This window comes from Nerophis lumbriciformis, linkage group LG04 (genome assembly GCF_033978685.3).
Source record: "Nerophis lumbriciformis linkage group LG04, RoL_Nlum_v2.1, whole genome shotgun sequence".
Lineage (NCBI taxonomy): Eukaryota > Metazoa > Chordata > Actinopteri > Syngnathiformes > Syngnathidae > Nerophis > Nerophis lumbriciformis.
Window position 1 is genome coordinate 35,077,501 of NC_084551.2, and position 14,063 is coordinate 35,091,563.

Sequence of the window (14,063 nt, forward strand, 5' to 3'; positions counted from 1 at the left end):
ATGGGTTGATTGACATGTTTATTCTGTAAGCTAACTTCAATAGTTTGAAATTATTTTGACAGTTAATGCCAGTTATCCTGTCAACCTTTCACAAGACTTCAATTTGTTAATTGAAAGTATAAACAGTATAAACACTTTTTACAGTAAACAAATGGTAAAACAGTACTAAACAATTCCATTAAAAAAAAAATTGGTGTCATTATTAACTTTCTGTCCAAGCTTGTATAATCTACTGCCTTGTTCAATTGTAAAAAATATTCTGTGCCTAAAATTCACATTTCTATCACAATTATCATACTGTAAACATGGTAAGCTAACTTCATTAAAATTAATAGTCCTGTCAATAGCATGGAATTACAATTCAAATGTAGTTTTTTTGTAAGCCTTTCAAAAGAATTCAAAATATGAAAAATTAATGAAAATTAATTTAAGCCATCAGACACTTTGAAAAGTGGCACATCACATCTCTAATGTAATCATTTGAACTTTTCAACAGAAATAGCACTGCAAAAATATTAAGGACATACTTCTGTATTTTGGTAGTTATGCTGTCAACATTTAACAAGATTTCTTCAACTTGGACTTGAAAGCATAAATAGTATAAACACTTTTAACAGTATGTCGTGCTGTGAAATACAGCCGACAGGATTGCGCACCAAACACGAGGCAAGGCCAAAGCGCATGCAGGTGCAGGAGAAGAAAGGACTTCTTTCATTTAAGGTTTGTGATAAACCATCAAACTCATTCGTTAAAAGGACTCTATAGTAATATAAAGCGAATTTTTCTGGACATTATCATGCAAGAAAAGTTTATTTTTGGGACCGCGATCACCGCGTAATGATTTTCAAAGGTTGCATTACAAACATGTAACTGTCCCATGTGATCAGCCAGTGCGATTGGAAGTCCATGCTCAATTATTGCCTCCGTAAATAAAACTTCGGCATTTAATCACATCCAAAGAATCTGTTTGGGCGACGAAAAACGTTGAAAGTTTTCCACTTGTATCGCTAGCAACGGCATTAGACTTGTGTTTTTTTGTCCCAAAGTGGTCTTTTACATCGCTAATTCCTCCGTGTCCGATCGAAAAATCTTGTCTGCACAAGGTGCAATTCGCGTAGTTTTCACCCTTTTTTTTTTTAAATGAATGAAAAACCGTATTTTTTATCACTGCACCCGTAACCCGGAATAGGTTGATGAAAACCGTACGGATTACGGGAAAACCGGAGTAGTTGGCAGGTGCCTCACTAATGCCTTGCATCGTCTATATTAGATATACCGGGCGGATGGCGGGCGGATGCAGTTCTGATCAAACGTTACATCGGGTGGATGGCGGATGGTTGACGACTTTCTGATGCGGTTGCGGATGAAATATTTGCCTATCCGCGCATCTCTAATATGTATATATATATATATATATATATATATATATATATATATATATACATACATACATACATACATACATGTATATATACATACATACATATATGTATATATACATACATACATACATACATACATACATACATACATACATACATGTACAAACCCCGTTTTCATATGAGTTGAGAAATTGTTTTAGATGTAAATATAAACGGAATACAATGATTTGCAAATAATTTTCAACCCATATTCAGTTGAATATGCTACAAAGACAACATATTTGATGTTCAAACTGATAAACTTTTTTTTTTTTGCAAATAATCATTAACTTTAGAATTTGATGCCAGCAACACGTGACAAAGAAGTTGGGAAAGGTGGCAATAAATACTGATAAAGTTGAGGAATGCTCATCAAACACTTATTTGGAACATCCCACAGGTGAACAGGCAAATTGGGAACAGGTGGGTGCCATGATTGGGTATAAAAGTAGATTCCATGAAATGCTCAGTCATTCACAAACAAAGATGGGGCGAGGGTCACCACTTTGTCAACAAATGCGTGAGCAAATTGTTGAACAGTTTAAGAAAAACCTTTCTCAACCAGCTATTGCAAGGAATTTAGGGATTTCACCATCTACGGTCCGTAATATCATCAAAGGGTTCAGAGAATCTGGAGAAATCACTGCACGTAAGCAGCTAAGCCCGTGACCTTCGATCCCTCAGGCTGTACTGAATCAACAAGCGACATCAGTGTTTTAAGGATATCACCACATGGGCTCAGGAACACTTCAGAAACCCACTGTCAGTAACTACAGTTGGTCGCTACATCTGTAAGTGCAAGTTAAAACTCTCCTATGCAAGGCGAAAACCCAGAAATGCCGTCGGCTTCACTGGACCTGAGCTCATCTTAGATGGACTGATACAAAGTGGAAAAGTGTTCTGTGGTCTGACGAGTCCACATTTCAAATTGTTTTTGGAAACTGTGGACGTCGTGTCCTCCGGACCAAAGAGGAAAAGAACCATCCGGATTGTTATCGGTGCAAAGTTGAAAAGCCAGCATCTGTGATGGTATGGGGGTGTATTAGTGCCCAAGACATGGGTAACTTACACATCTGTGAAGGCGCCATTAATGCTGAAAGGTACATACAGGTTTTGGAGCAGCATATGTTGCCATCCAAGCAACGTTACCATGGACGCCCCTGCTTATTTCAGCAAGACAATGCCAAGCCACGTGTTACATCAACGTGGCTTCATAGTAAAAGAGTGCGGGTACTAGACTGGCCTGCCTGTCGTCCAGACCTGTCTCCCATTGAAAATGTGTGGCGCATTATGAAGCCTAAAATACCACAACGGAGACCCCCGGACTGTAGAACAACTTAAGCTGTACATCAAGCAAGAATGGGAAAGAATTCCACCTGAGAAGCTTAAAAAATGTGTCTCCTCAGTTCCCAAACGTTTACGGAGTGTTGTTAAAAGGAAAGGCCATGTAACACAGTGGTGAACATGCCCTTTCCCAACTACTTTGGCACATGTTGCAGCCATGAAATTCTAAGTTAATTATTACCGTATTTTCCGCACCATTAGCCGCACCTAAAAACCACAAATTTACTCAAAAGCTGACAGTGCGGCTTTTAACCCGGTGCGCTTTATATATGGATAAATATTAAGATTCATTTTCATAAAGTTTCGATCTCGCAACTTAGGTAAACAGCCGCCATCTTTTTTCCCGGTAGAACAGGAAGCGCTTCTTCTTCTACGCAAGCAACCGCCAAGGTAAGCACCCGCCCCCATAGAACAGGAAGCGCTTCTTCTTCTACTGTAAGCAACCACCCGCCCCCGGAAGAAGAAGAAAAAACGCGCGGATATCACCGTACGTTTCATTTCCTGTTTACATCTGTAAAGACCACAAAATGGCTCCTACTAAGCGACAAGGATCCGGTTCATGAAAAGACGCAATCTCTCCATCCGCACACGGATTACTACCGTATTTCACAGCAACTGATATTCCTGTGAACCGCACTGTGGAACGGGAGCACGTACGGTGAATATTCGCACCACAGGGAATGAGAAGTCATCCTTCACTGTGGTTCTAGCTTGCCATGCTAACTTCCACCCATGGTGATATTCAAAAGGAAGACCTTGCCAAAAGAGACCTTTCCAGCCGGCGTCATCATAAAAGCTAACTCGAAGGGATGGATGAAGAAAAGATGAGCGAGTGGTTAAGGTAAGTTTAAGTTTACGCGAAGAGGCCGGGTGGCTTTTTTCACGCAGCTCTGTCCATGTTGATATACGTATGTTTGTGATTGCACATTTGCGTACATTTTGGGAGTGAACAGAGTTGTTAGAACGCTGGTTTTTAATATATTATTAAAGTTTGACTGACCTATCTGACTGTTTTTTTGACATTCCTTTAGCGCAGTTAGATGCGGCTTACAACATGGGGCGGCTTATTGGTGGACAAAGTTTTGAAATATGCCGTTCATTGAAGGCGCGGCTTTTAACCCAGGGCGCCTTATGGTGCGGAAAATACGGTATTTGCAAAAATAAAATAAAGTTTATGAGTTTGAACATCAAATATCTTGTGTTTGTAGTCCATTCAATTGAATATGGGTTGAAAATGATTTGCAAATCATTGTATTCCGTTTACATTTACATCTAACACAATTTCCCAACTCATATGGAAACGAGGTTTGTACATATACACACACATATATATATACATATATATACACACTTATATATATATATATATATATATATATATACACACACACACATATATATACTGTATATACTGTATGTATGTGCACACACACACACACACACAAAATATATGTTTCAGTATAGTCCAGGCCAGTCGAATTGCTCCGTCAAGTCAATTACCCGCCCAGTAAAGTTTTTGATGATTTATCTTCTTAAACTCCATAAAAAATATCATCCACTTCTTCTCAGCACTGTCCTTCACACTAACCTTTTTCCTTCCCATAGTTGGAAAACAAACTTATGTTAATGTCTAGCTATACACTAATGGTAGCAAGTAAGACCGGATGGTTTGTTGATATTACGTGGTACACTGTGGCATTTGCTACGCTAACTTTTTTTGCTTGCACATTAAAGCATGATAATTAGTCGAGGAAATACTCTTAAGTTGGGGCATTCTTAAGTTTAGATACCATTGTATACAGTGTATATTTAAGAAAGAAAAAAAAAGATTTAGAATTTTTTGGGGGGTGCACGTCAAACTGCAAGAGGTTTTGGAGGGAGAAGAGCGAGCTGATGTTTAATACATATTACATACTTGCAGAAGGAGCATAAACCAGACTTCAGAGATTGCAAACTCGCAGAATGTTAAGCAAAATGTTTACCCGAAGATCAGCAAAGCATATCCAAGAACCTGCAAAATGCATGCAGATTACAAAAAATGCATTATGTGTTGACATGTTGCATACAGTTCTGGGTATGCCCCCCCCAAAAAAAAGGTACCTAAAGTATTAGAAACAGCTTTCAGTTATATAGACGACAGCAAACTGCAACCACAATAGGTAACATAGTGTTCTATCTATCATTCTGACATTGCCAGTCAAAGCCAAAAACAATAAATGTGTAAAAACAGCAGATGCATTAGGGACTTGTCAGAAGAGGAGAAACAAGTGTAATTATGTACAAAATTGAAAACTGCAAAAACAAATGACTTCAACATAAAAAAAAATAATCTAGGTAATAAAAATAAAACATTACAGTTACAAGTCACACTCCCAGCAGGAAGTGGAGTGCAGAATGAATATTATCTGAAGTTAATGTCTAGCAGACATCATGAACAGGCATGTGGGGAAATGGGCACCCAGGAAATCACTATCCAATTACAGGCAAACGTGCCTGTAATTTGGCATGCTCCATTTTGCCAAGGCCCTCCTGCCTCTCCATCTGCCTCTCTCACTTATTTTTCTTCACACCTTCCTCTTCCTTCCTTCCCACTTCTCCATTTGTCAGGGAATAATAGAAATGCGCGAACACATTGTCACAGTAGGCTGCTCCCACCTCCAGTCATACCTCTGACATGGACCAGCATAGGCTACTCCAACGCTACTGCCAAAAAAAACAGGGCTTGAATGCGGAAGTTATTGCCTTTTAATGATCTGACAGACCAACTAATGGGCTTTTTTGTTTTGTTTTTTTGTTCTTACTTACTTCCACAGGTACACGAAGGGCCTGATTTACTTAAGGTTTGCGTGTACTAAAAAACGTGCAAACTCGGGGAAACCCTGATACCTCTGCCATATATCATCTGATCAAGTTGTAACTCACTGTGTGATTGTATTACATTCTCTTCCCATTGATGCAGAAGCGAATCTGGATCAGAATGAAACGTTATACCCTTTAGTTATTAGGATACTAGATCATAGTCAGCCATTGGGCACTACCCACTTGCTATGGGACACAGGTGATTTACTTTAAATGAGGTCAAATGGGACATGAGTGCACATTGTCTTAGTCATTTAGTCAGACCAGGGATGTCCAAACTATGGCCCGCGAAACGGCTCAAAATCTTTTTTTTTTAAACATACAGAAAACGATGTTACACACACGAATACTCACGTTGGTGAGGAAAGTCAGTCAATGACTACATATATATTATGTGGGTTAGGTCTGTGCATACCTTTATATGGAGCATTCTGAACAACCTTTTTCAATAATAAAACACGCATGTGCCACTCAATGTAACATACCCACTGCACCAAGAGGACATTATGAAAAAATGCCTTTGCACTAGGGATGTATACAGAGTACCGGTATGTTTTGGTACCGATTCCTAATTGGGTCAGTCCAGGGGGACCGTTATGATTCTGGACAAATGATACTGTATTTTTATTCTTTTTATTTAGCTGACCAAAAAAAAGACACGCGTAGGATCTGATAATAAAGATTGGATTAATCACAAATAAGGAAGCAACAACACAACAATATTATATCCTCCTCAAAGTCCTTGAAAGTAAAACCACGCTTAAAAGACTTAGTGGTACTTTAAAATGCGCGTTACTCATGACTGCCATCAACCGTCCTAGCAATCCAGTAATCTACAAGCCTACTGTATACAATACACTCAAAAAATGTTTAAATTGAAGGAATAAAATAATAACCCATAAAATTGCTCTAAGGCACAATAGAATCCCCTGACAGTTCATAAGTCGTCATCATTTGTCTGGCATCAAAACACACAGCTTGCTTAAATGCACACCACTTAACATGCTAATTAATTGTATTGGTTTATATTTTATGATATATCATGTAAAAGGTCTGTGCTCTACATATGAATGCCATACATAAATATTATTTCGAGCTGAATGTAATTGTAATTAATAGGAACACAATGATGGATTTGTGTGGTCTTTACAAGATGATGACATAACAACTGCATGGCACCTTGCACAGTAAACATTGTTGACTTGTTTAAAACTAAAAAGCAGGTTTTGATAAAAAGACGTCCCTGCTGTGAGATGTTACATGATGTTGGTGGTGTACAACCTCTTGCGCTAATAAAAATGGCAATTCTAAAAAAATGTTTTGTAACACACTTGTGTATTGTTTTCTCATGCTCTCGATGACACCTTTCGTATACTTATGTATACTTGGTCATTCTTCCTGGTTGACCCTGTTGATTAATTTGAGAAGTGGTGCCATCTAGCTGGAGGCTTGTGTATTATTCAAGAATAAAAAAAATCCGGTTTGGTGGCTGCAGGATTAGGTCTCTGCTTTTTGCAAGTAATGTGGTCCTGATGGCTTCATCTGGCCAGGATCTTCAGCTCTCACTGGATCGGTTTCGCAGCCGAGTGTGAAGCGACCTGGAGGAGAATCAGCACCTTCAAGTTCGAGAGCATGGTTCTCGCCCAGAAAAGGGTGGAGTGCCATCTCCTGGGTTGTGGAGGAGTTCAAGTACCTCTGAGTCTTGTTCACGAGTGAGGGAAGAGTGGATCGTGAGATCAACAGGTGGATCGGTACGGCGTCTGCAGTGATGCAGACTCTGCATCGATCTGTCGTGGTGAAGAGGGAGCTGAGCCGGAAGGCAAAGCTCTCAATTTACCGGTAGATCTACGTTCCTATCCTCACCTATGGTCATGAGCTTTGGGTTATGGCTGAAAGGACAAGATCACAGGAACAAGCGGCCGAAATTAGTTTCCTCCGTCGGGTCGCTAGGCTCTCCCTTAGATATTCGGGAGGACCTCAGAGTAAAGACGCTGCTCCTGCACATCGAGAGGAGCCAGATGAAGTGGTTCAGGCATCTGGTCAGGATGCCCTTCGGAATTCGGGATGTGTTTAGGGCACATCCGACCGGTAGGAGGCCACAGGGAAGACCCGGGACATGTTGGGGAGACTTTGTCTCCCGGATGGCCTGGGAACGCCTCGGGATCCCCCGGGAATAGCTGAACAAAGTGGCTGGGGAGAGGGAAGTCTGGGCTTCTCTGCTTAGGCTGCTGTCCCCGCGACCCGACTTCGGCTAAGCAGTTGCCGTCCCTTCCCGAAAGATTGAACTGCGCTATATTTAATGGTTTCAAATCATTTTGAGACAGGTGACAAGCTAATGAAAAACACAATATGCATGTGTTTAAGCACCTTTGAATATCTTATTATGCATAATTCATGAATCTTCTGTAGGAAAGAAGATTCATGAGTCCAAAGGGGGTAATTTCCTCCACACCTCTTTGCTAAAAAAAAAAAAGGCGAAGGCTTCTCATCAGCCATCCAAGCCGCCTGTAGGTATTACCCCGAGTGGGCTGGGCAGGGTGCCAGACAGTAATGATCATCTCCAGGGGTCTGATTGTACAACCGCGGAGGCAGGACTGTCACTTTATTATCAGAGCAGGCGGATGCTCAATTTGACCCACACAAAGTAGAAAAACAATGACCTGAACCTTACATGTGGCATTCATGCGCAATCACCAGCAGCAGACGTACCTTCCCGTAGTTTGTGGTCTTGATGAACCACTGGGTAAGCATCTTCTGCTCCACCACAGCACCAGACCTCCAAGAGCAACCGTTTTCATCCACCTGCTCATCAGCCAGCACAGTCTGATCTACGGGGTCCCAGTTCACTATGGCCTGCATTACACACACATTTAAACACACAAGAAAATGTGTTCATAAATGGAGGAAAGCAGGAAGTAGCATCAATTGAAAAAGACAGACTAAAGGCTTCATTTAAAGGCTGTCACAAATCATTACACATTATCAAAGGTGTTCTATACCGCAATCAACTCAGTCACTGTGAAATGCCTCAAACATAAAGCAATCATAATCATTCAAAAGAACTTCAGTACTTTGATGAAAAGTCTTACTTCTTTTTGATATGCCAGCCCTGCTTTGAACAGCTTAATAAAAAGATACTGCGTCCACTTGTAGTAGTCAGGAAGGCAAGTGGTCACCTCCTGCGAGCGGTGGGGAGGTACATAGGTGTTAGGGAGATAAACACTTTCTGCTGTGCACGTTTTGTTTCCGACTGACCCGATCCCAGTTAAAGCAAAGACCAAGGCTGTCCAGCTGCTCCCGCATGGACTGGATGTTCCTGTTGCGGAGAGAAGGAGGAGCCATAATTGAAATTGGAAAAGATGCTGACACACAAAAACAGCTTTTGATACCTTTTAGTCCAATCTTCAGGATCAAGGCCTCTTTCAATGGCTGCATTCTCAGCCGGAAGCCCAAAAGCATCCCAGCCCATTGGGTTTAACACCTGGCGAGGAAACAAAACACACGCATGATCGTTTCGGGTCAAGTATTGTATATTTTGACAAAATGTAATACATTCATCATGCAGATGAACAAAGCAACACGAAGAGCTGTATATAATGAGTAGAGGCAGGAATCTTTGAGCACCTCACAATTCGATTACGATTCAGGGGCTACAATTTGAATATAAATCAATTACTAATACATTTATAATTACTTTATTGTCTATTATTATTACATTGTATCTTGTTAATAACATTTACTTCCACACAATATTTGACAATAATAATAAAAGAAGTTGAGTCTGAATTAAATTCGCCGCAGCAGATTGCAGAAAATGTGTGCACTGCTTTTTACCTCAATTGCTTTATCACGCAATTCATTTGGAATCAATTCCATACAATCTACATAACTCCTAATTGATCGATTGTTATGCAAACTAATTGTTCTCAAAATTTTTAGTATACCAAAACATTCTTTACAAAGATTAATTAAAATAAAAGACACCAAATTTAAGAAAAAAGATTAATTAAAATAAAAGACACCAAATTTAAGAAAAAAGGGGTTTTAATAGGGCGTTCAACGTTAATGTGTTAACGCATGTAATCAATACAAAAAATACAAATGATCGCGTTATCATAAATAAATGAAGATTAATCAGTGTTTGTTTCCAGTGTGATGACAGAGTGGTGTGTTCTGTGCCCAATTTCGCTTTTAAAAAAACCTCAGAGAGAACTTTAGATAAAACTGAGGTAAATAGTTGGTACTGCAGCGACAAACTTTCTTATCATCACAGAACATCAAGTTTGAAATAGCATCTTAAAGCCAAACATGAACGTGAGGATGGCTCCGCTAGCGTGAATGCTACATCGACAGCAAACAGAGGACAACAAACTATGTGGGCTGAGTTTACCTACGTTTACCACAGATAAGGTAAACAATGCCTTTTCGAAACGGACAGCCACCGCGTGTAGACCACTTAACATCTGTGAAGACCTAGTGCTTCAAGATGTCGTCCATGTCACAAACTAAAGAGATCAGCACTGTAATTTGAAAAGGTAAATAAGCTTATTTGTTTAAACAACTGGCTAAACTCAGGAAGCGTAAATGCAGATGTAAATGGTGCACTATGTAAAGTTGTTTGTAGGTGGGTTTATTACATTATCTAGTAATATACTGTATATCTGTGCATTGTTTGCTATATTATTGCAAAACATTTCAAGATGTGCACTTAATTCTTATTATACTTACTGTCACCAAGTTTTGAACAAATCAATCACTTGCCGTTCATCCATCCATCCATTTTCTACTGCTTGTCCCTTTCGGGGTCGCTGGAGCCTATCTCAGCTGCAATCGGGCGGAAGCCGGGATACACCCTGGACAAGTCGCCAACTCATCACAGGGCCAACACAGTGACAACATTCACACTCACATTCACACACTAGGGCCAATTTAGTGTTGCCAATCAACCTATCCCCAGGTGCATGTTTTTGGAGGTGGGAGGACAGTAAAATATTTTTTAAAAATGTTCCTGTATGACATTCTGACTACAAAATTTCATATGTATCCGAATATTGGGGTATTGTTTTAAGCAATTGTTATTTCAGCAAGCAAATATCCAAGAGTGTGATTAATCTGGTGAAAAAATAAATCACTTGACAGGCCGAGTTTTTAAATTATGTTGTCCATAGTACCATAAACTGTACTGATATAAGATAGTACGAAACTGTGGTGAATAAGATAATAAAGGTGTATTACATGTAATAAAGTTAAAGTTAAAGTTAAAGTTAAAGTACCAATGATTGTCACACACACTAGGTGTGGCGAAATTATTCTCTGCATTTGACCCATCACCCTTGATCACCCCCTGGGAGGTGAGGGGAGCAGCGGGCAGCAGTGGTGGCTGCGCCCAGAAATCATTTTTAGTGATTTAACCCCCAATTCCAACCCTTGATGATGAGTGCTAAGCAGGGAGGTAATCGGTCCCATTTTTATAGTCTTTGGTATGACTCGGCCGGGGTTTGAACTCACAACCTACCGATCTCAGGGCGGACACTCTAACCACTAGGCCACTGAGTAGTTCAGTCTCTTTTAAGGTGAAATGTTTGCTCTTTACAAGTACTTTCAATATCAGGTTTTCAAGTTTAAGTACAAATACATGTAAATATTACAATCAAATACATTCTCGAAAATGATTTTACATAAACAATACAATAAACATGGTATGTAACAAAAAAGGAAACGGCCCCCATGCTGTTGTCACAACAATCCTTTTTAGGGGGACCGTGTCAGTCAATAGCCCTTGGAATAGTATTGAAATGTTAGTTGCAGTGGTAGAATCCAGGTAAATACTGGGATGCTTTTATTTTGAAGCTTACTTTGCACTGAACAGAAAGTCACTGGGTGCACGTTTTAATGCGTAGCCGGATAGTTGTCATTTCATGCTGCTTTGCCATATTGTGGAAGTTGACAATACAACACATTCTTTTCTATAGAAATAATTACACTTGTCATATGATTAAATACGTTCTTGAAAATTATTTTACTTAACCATACTACAATAAACTTGATTATGCAACAACAAAGGAAGTAGAAATTAAAGGAATGTTCCCCAAATGTACTACTACCTATAACACAACAGAACAATTACACTTTAAACATTTTGAAGAATGTAAAGCACCCGGTGAGACTTGTCATGAGAAAAACAGAAATATATGATGAATACAACTGAGAGTAGAAATAGCTTAATAAACAGTGACAGCCAACTGTTAGAACATACATGTGCCGCTCAATAAATTAGAATATTGTGCCAGCTATTTAATTTCAGGGAATCAATTCAGACTAAAAGACCAATTAAAGGCTAGGGAAGTCTTTGCAGTTCATCTGCTGATTATAGCACAAACAAGTCGTTTAATGGAGCTTTTTGACACAAAAATTTTCCAAGATCCATTTTTTTTAATGATCTGTTAGCCTAATCATTAGAAATTAAGAAATACATCTTCAAATATTTGACTTTGCCTGTAGTGATCCATACAATAAGAGTTTCACTTTTTGAATTGAACTACTGACATAAATGAACTTTTCAAAGGTATTCAAATGTATTGAGATGCATTGAAGTGCATCTGTAGAAAAATAAATAAATACAGGAAATAAAGCAGTGCATAAAAATATGTGTACACAATAACCACACAGATGCAACGATTGTATGGCTTTGGTCCAGGTACCAGCAAACACACAATATCTCATTCTCTTTTAAGTCCTTTAGCACTTGATAGTCTATATGATAATGAGCAGTCCCATGCTGATCTCAACTCCATCACCCTGTGCAGTTAGTACACGGCAAACTGCAATTTCTATGCAGCTGTTACATAAATTGATAGCAGGTGGAACTCAAAATAGAATATCATGATATATATGAGAGCGTTAAACACCAGCCAGACATTCACAAAACTAATGCAAGTGTCATGCAAACATTATGTTGTTTTCTTCTGTATAGGCGCTTGCTCCCTCCTCCTGTTTACACCCCCAATAATTATTTTCTCTTTAGCTCTTCAGTGGTTGTTTTCTGCTCAACGAGAACCAAATGATATGAAAGCACAGGACGAGAAGGCATGAGTAAAGAGAAGCAGACGGGCACTGAATTGAGGACCAGAGAGGCCTGATGTTTCAGATGAGTTGGTATCCTTGGTAACTGCATGGGCCTCATTTTTAAAGTGCTGGATGGTATTAGGCTAAGAGAGGTAAGCACAGTGGTCCAGTGTGGCTGCCCGGGGAGGGAAGACAGGCAGACTAAGCCAAAGATAGCCTGGGTAAATAACAAAGCACTGGGGGGGATCCACCTCATTAGCGTGGAGATGCTATTGTTGATTTAGTGCTGAACTCCATTAACATGAGACAGTTGCAGCCGTATAAGTAAGCTCAAGGTTTTAAGAGAATGGCAACAGGAAATTATATTTTCACCTCTAATAGCTTCAGTCAGTGTAGCTTATTCTAATGCCTGCTAAAAAGGACTAGTCCCATTTTTTTGCTGACTCATTGTAAAATCAATTCTTATGGAGACTTCAGTATTGCACGGCATGAGTGACAACAACAAGTAGTGAAAGATGGACAAGAGGGAAAGTGGAGGATGACTTTATGACTGATCTGTCGACTGTAATGTGGAGCAATTCGGTGCCGGCCTGAGAGAGACATCCATTTACACTTCCTGGCGCCTTACTTACATTGCAAAAGGAGCAAAGAGTAAAATATTTTCTGAATTGGCAGCTGCAATCTGATATTCAAGTGTACACCAAGTGCAAAATGAAACAATCACACCATTTTGGGCTCACAGACCATTTTATTGTAATAATCTTAGCTTTTTCTTCAACAGTGTATTATGCTACCAAGAATACGGGCCGCATGAAAAAAATTAAAACTTGGCTCCCGCTGGGCTGCCGGGGACCCAGTCAGTCAGGGCCCTTGTAATTGAATTAAACATGTTAGTTGCATTAGTAGAGCCCAATATAATACTGTGATACTTTTATTTTAAAGCTTACTTTGCACTGAACAGAGAGAGTCATTGTAGTAACTACTAGGGATGGAAGAGTTTGTGAAAAAAACCTGAACCGTTCAGTTGACCCTATTCGATTCGGACCACGTGTGTCGTTCGGGTCATACGTAGGCCTGGGCCGATATCCGATAGGTCAATTAATCGACGATAAATGAAAATTAAGTCTGTAAGTTTTCAGCGTCGATAAATCGCGCTGTTAAAGAAGGGGGTGAATCTTACATCGAGTGTCTTTGACACATTGTGAGGCGAGGCGGGGGTTGCGGCTCTTACGTTCGTAATGAAGGTGGTGTTTTAAATGTGCGTGTTCGGCGAGCGAGACGGTCTGCAAGAGCGGTCACTCTTTTGCATCGGTTTCTGCGGCTGCGGGCGTTGGTACTACAAATAACGGTAGTAATAACAACCACTGTAAAACT

At 39.8% G+C, this 14,063-nt stretch overlaps 1 protein-coding gene across 1 annotated transcript in view; it reads right to left on the reverse strand.

Moving 5' to 3' along the window:
• The window catches only part of lars2 (leucyl-tRNA synthetase 2, mitochondrial), a 130,902-nt gene that overhangs the window by 85,006 nt on the left and 31,833 nt on the right, over positions 1-14,063 (reverse strand). Inside the window, exons 4-7 of the mRNA XM_061953501.1 lie at positions 9,014-9,105; positions 8,880-8,940; positions 8,714-8,803; positions 8,334-8,477 (exon numbers count right to left, since the gene is read on the reverse strand). Of these exons, the coding sequence (XP_061809485.1) occupies positions 8,334-8,477; positions 8,714-8,803; positions 8,880-8,940; positions 9,014-9,105 (387 nt within the window). The remainder of the gene's footprint in view (positions 1-8,333; positions 8,478-8,713; positions 8,804-8,879; positions 8,941-9,013; positions 9,106-14,063) is intronic.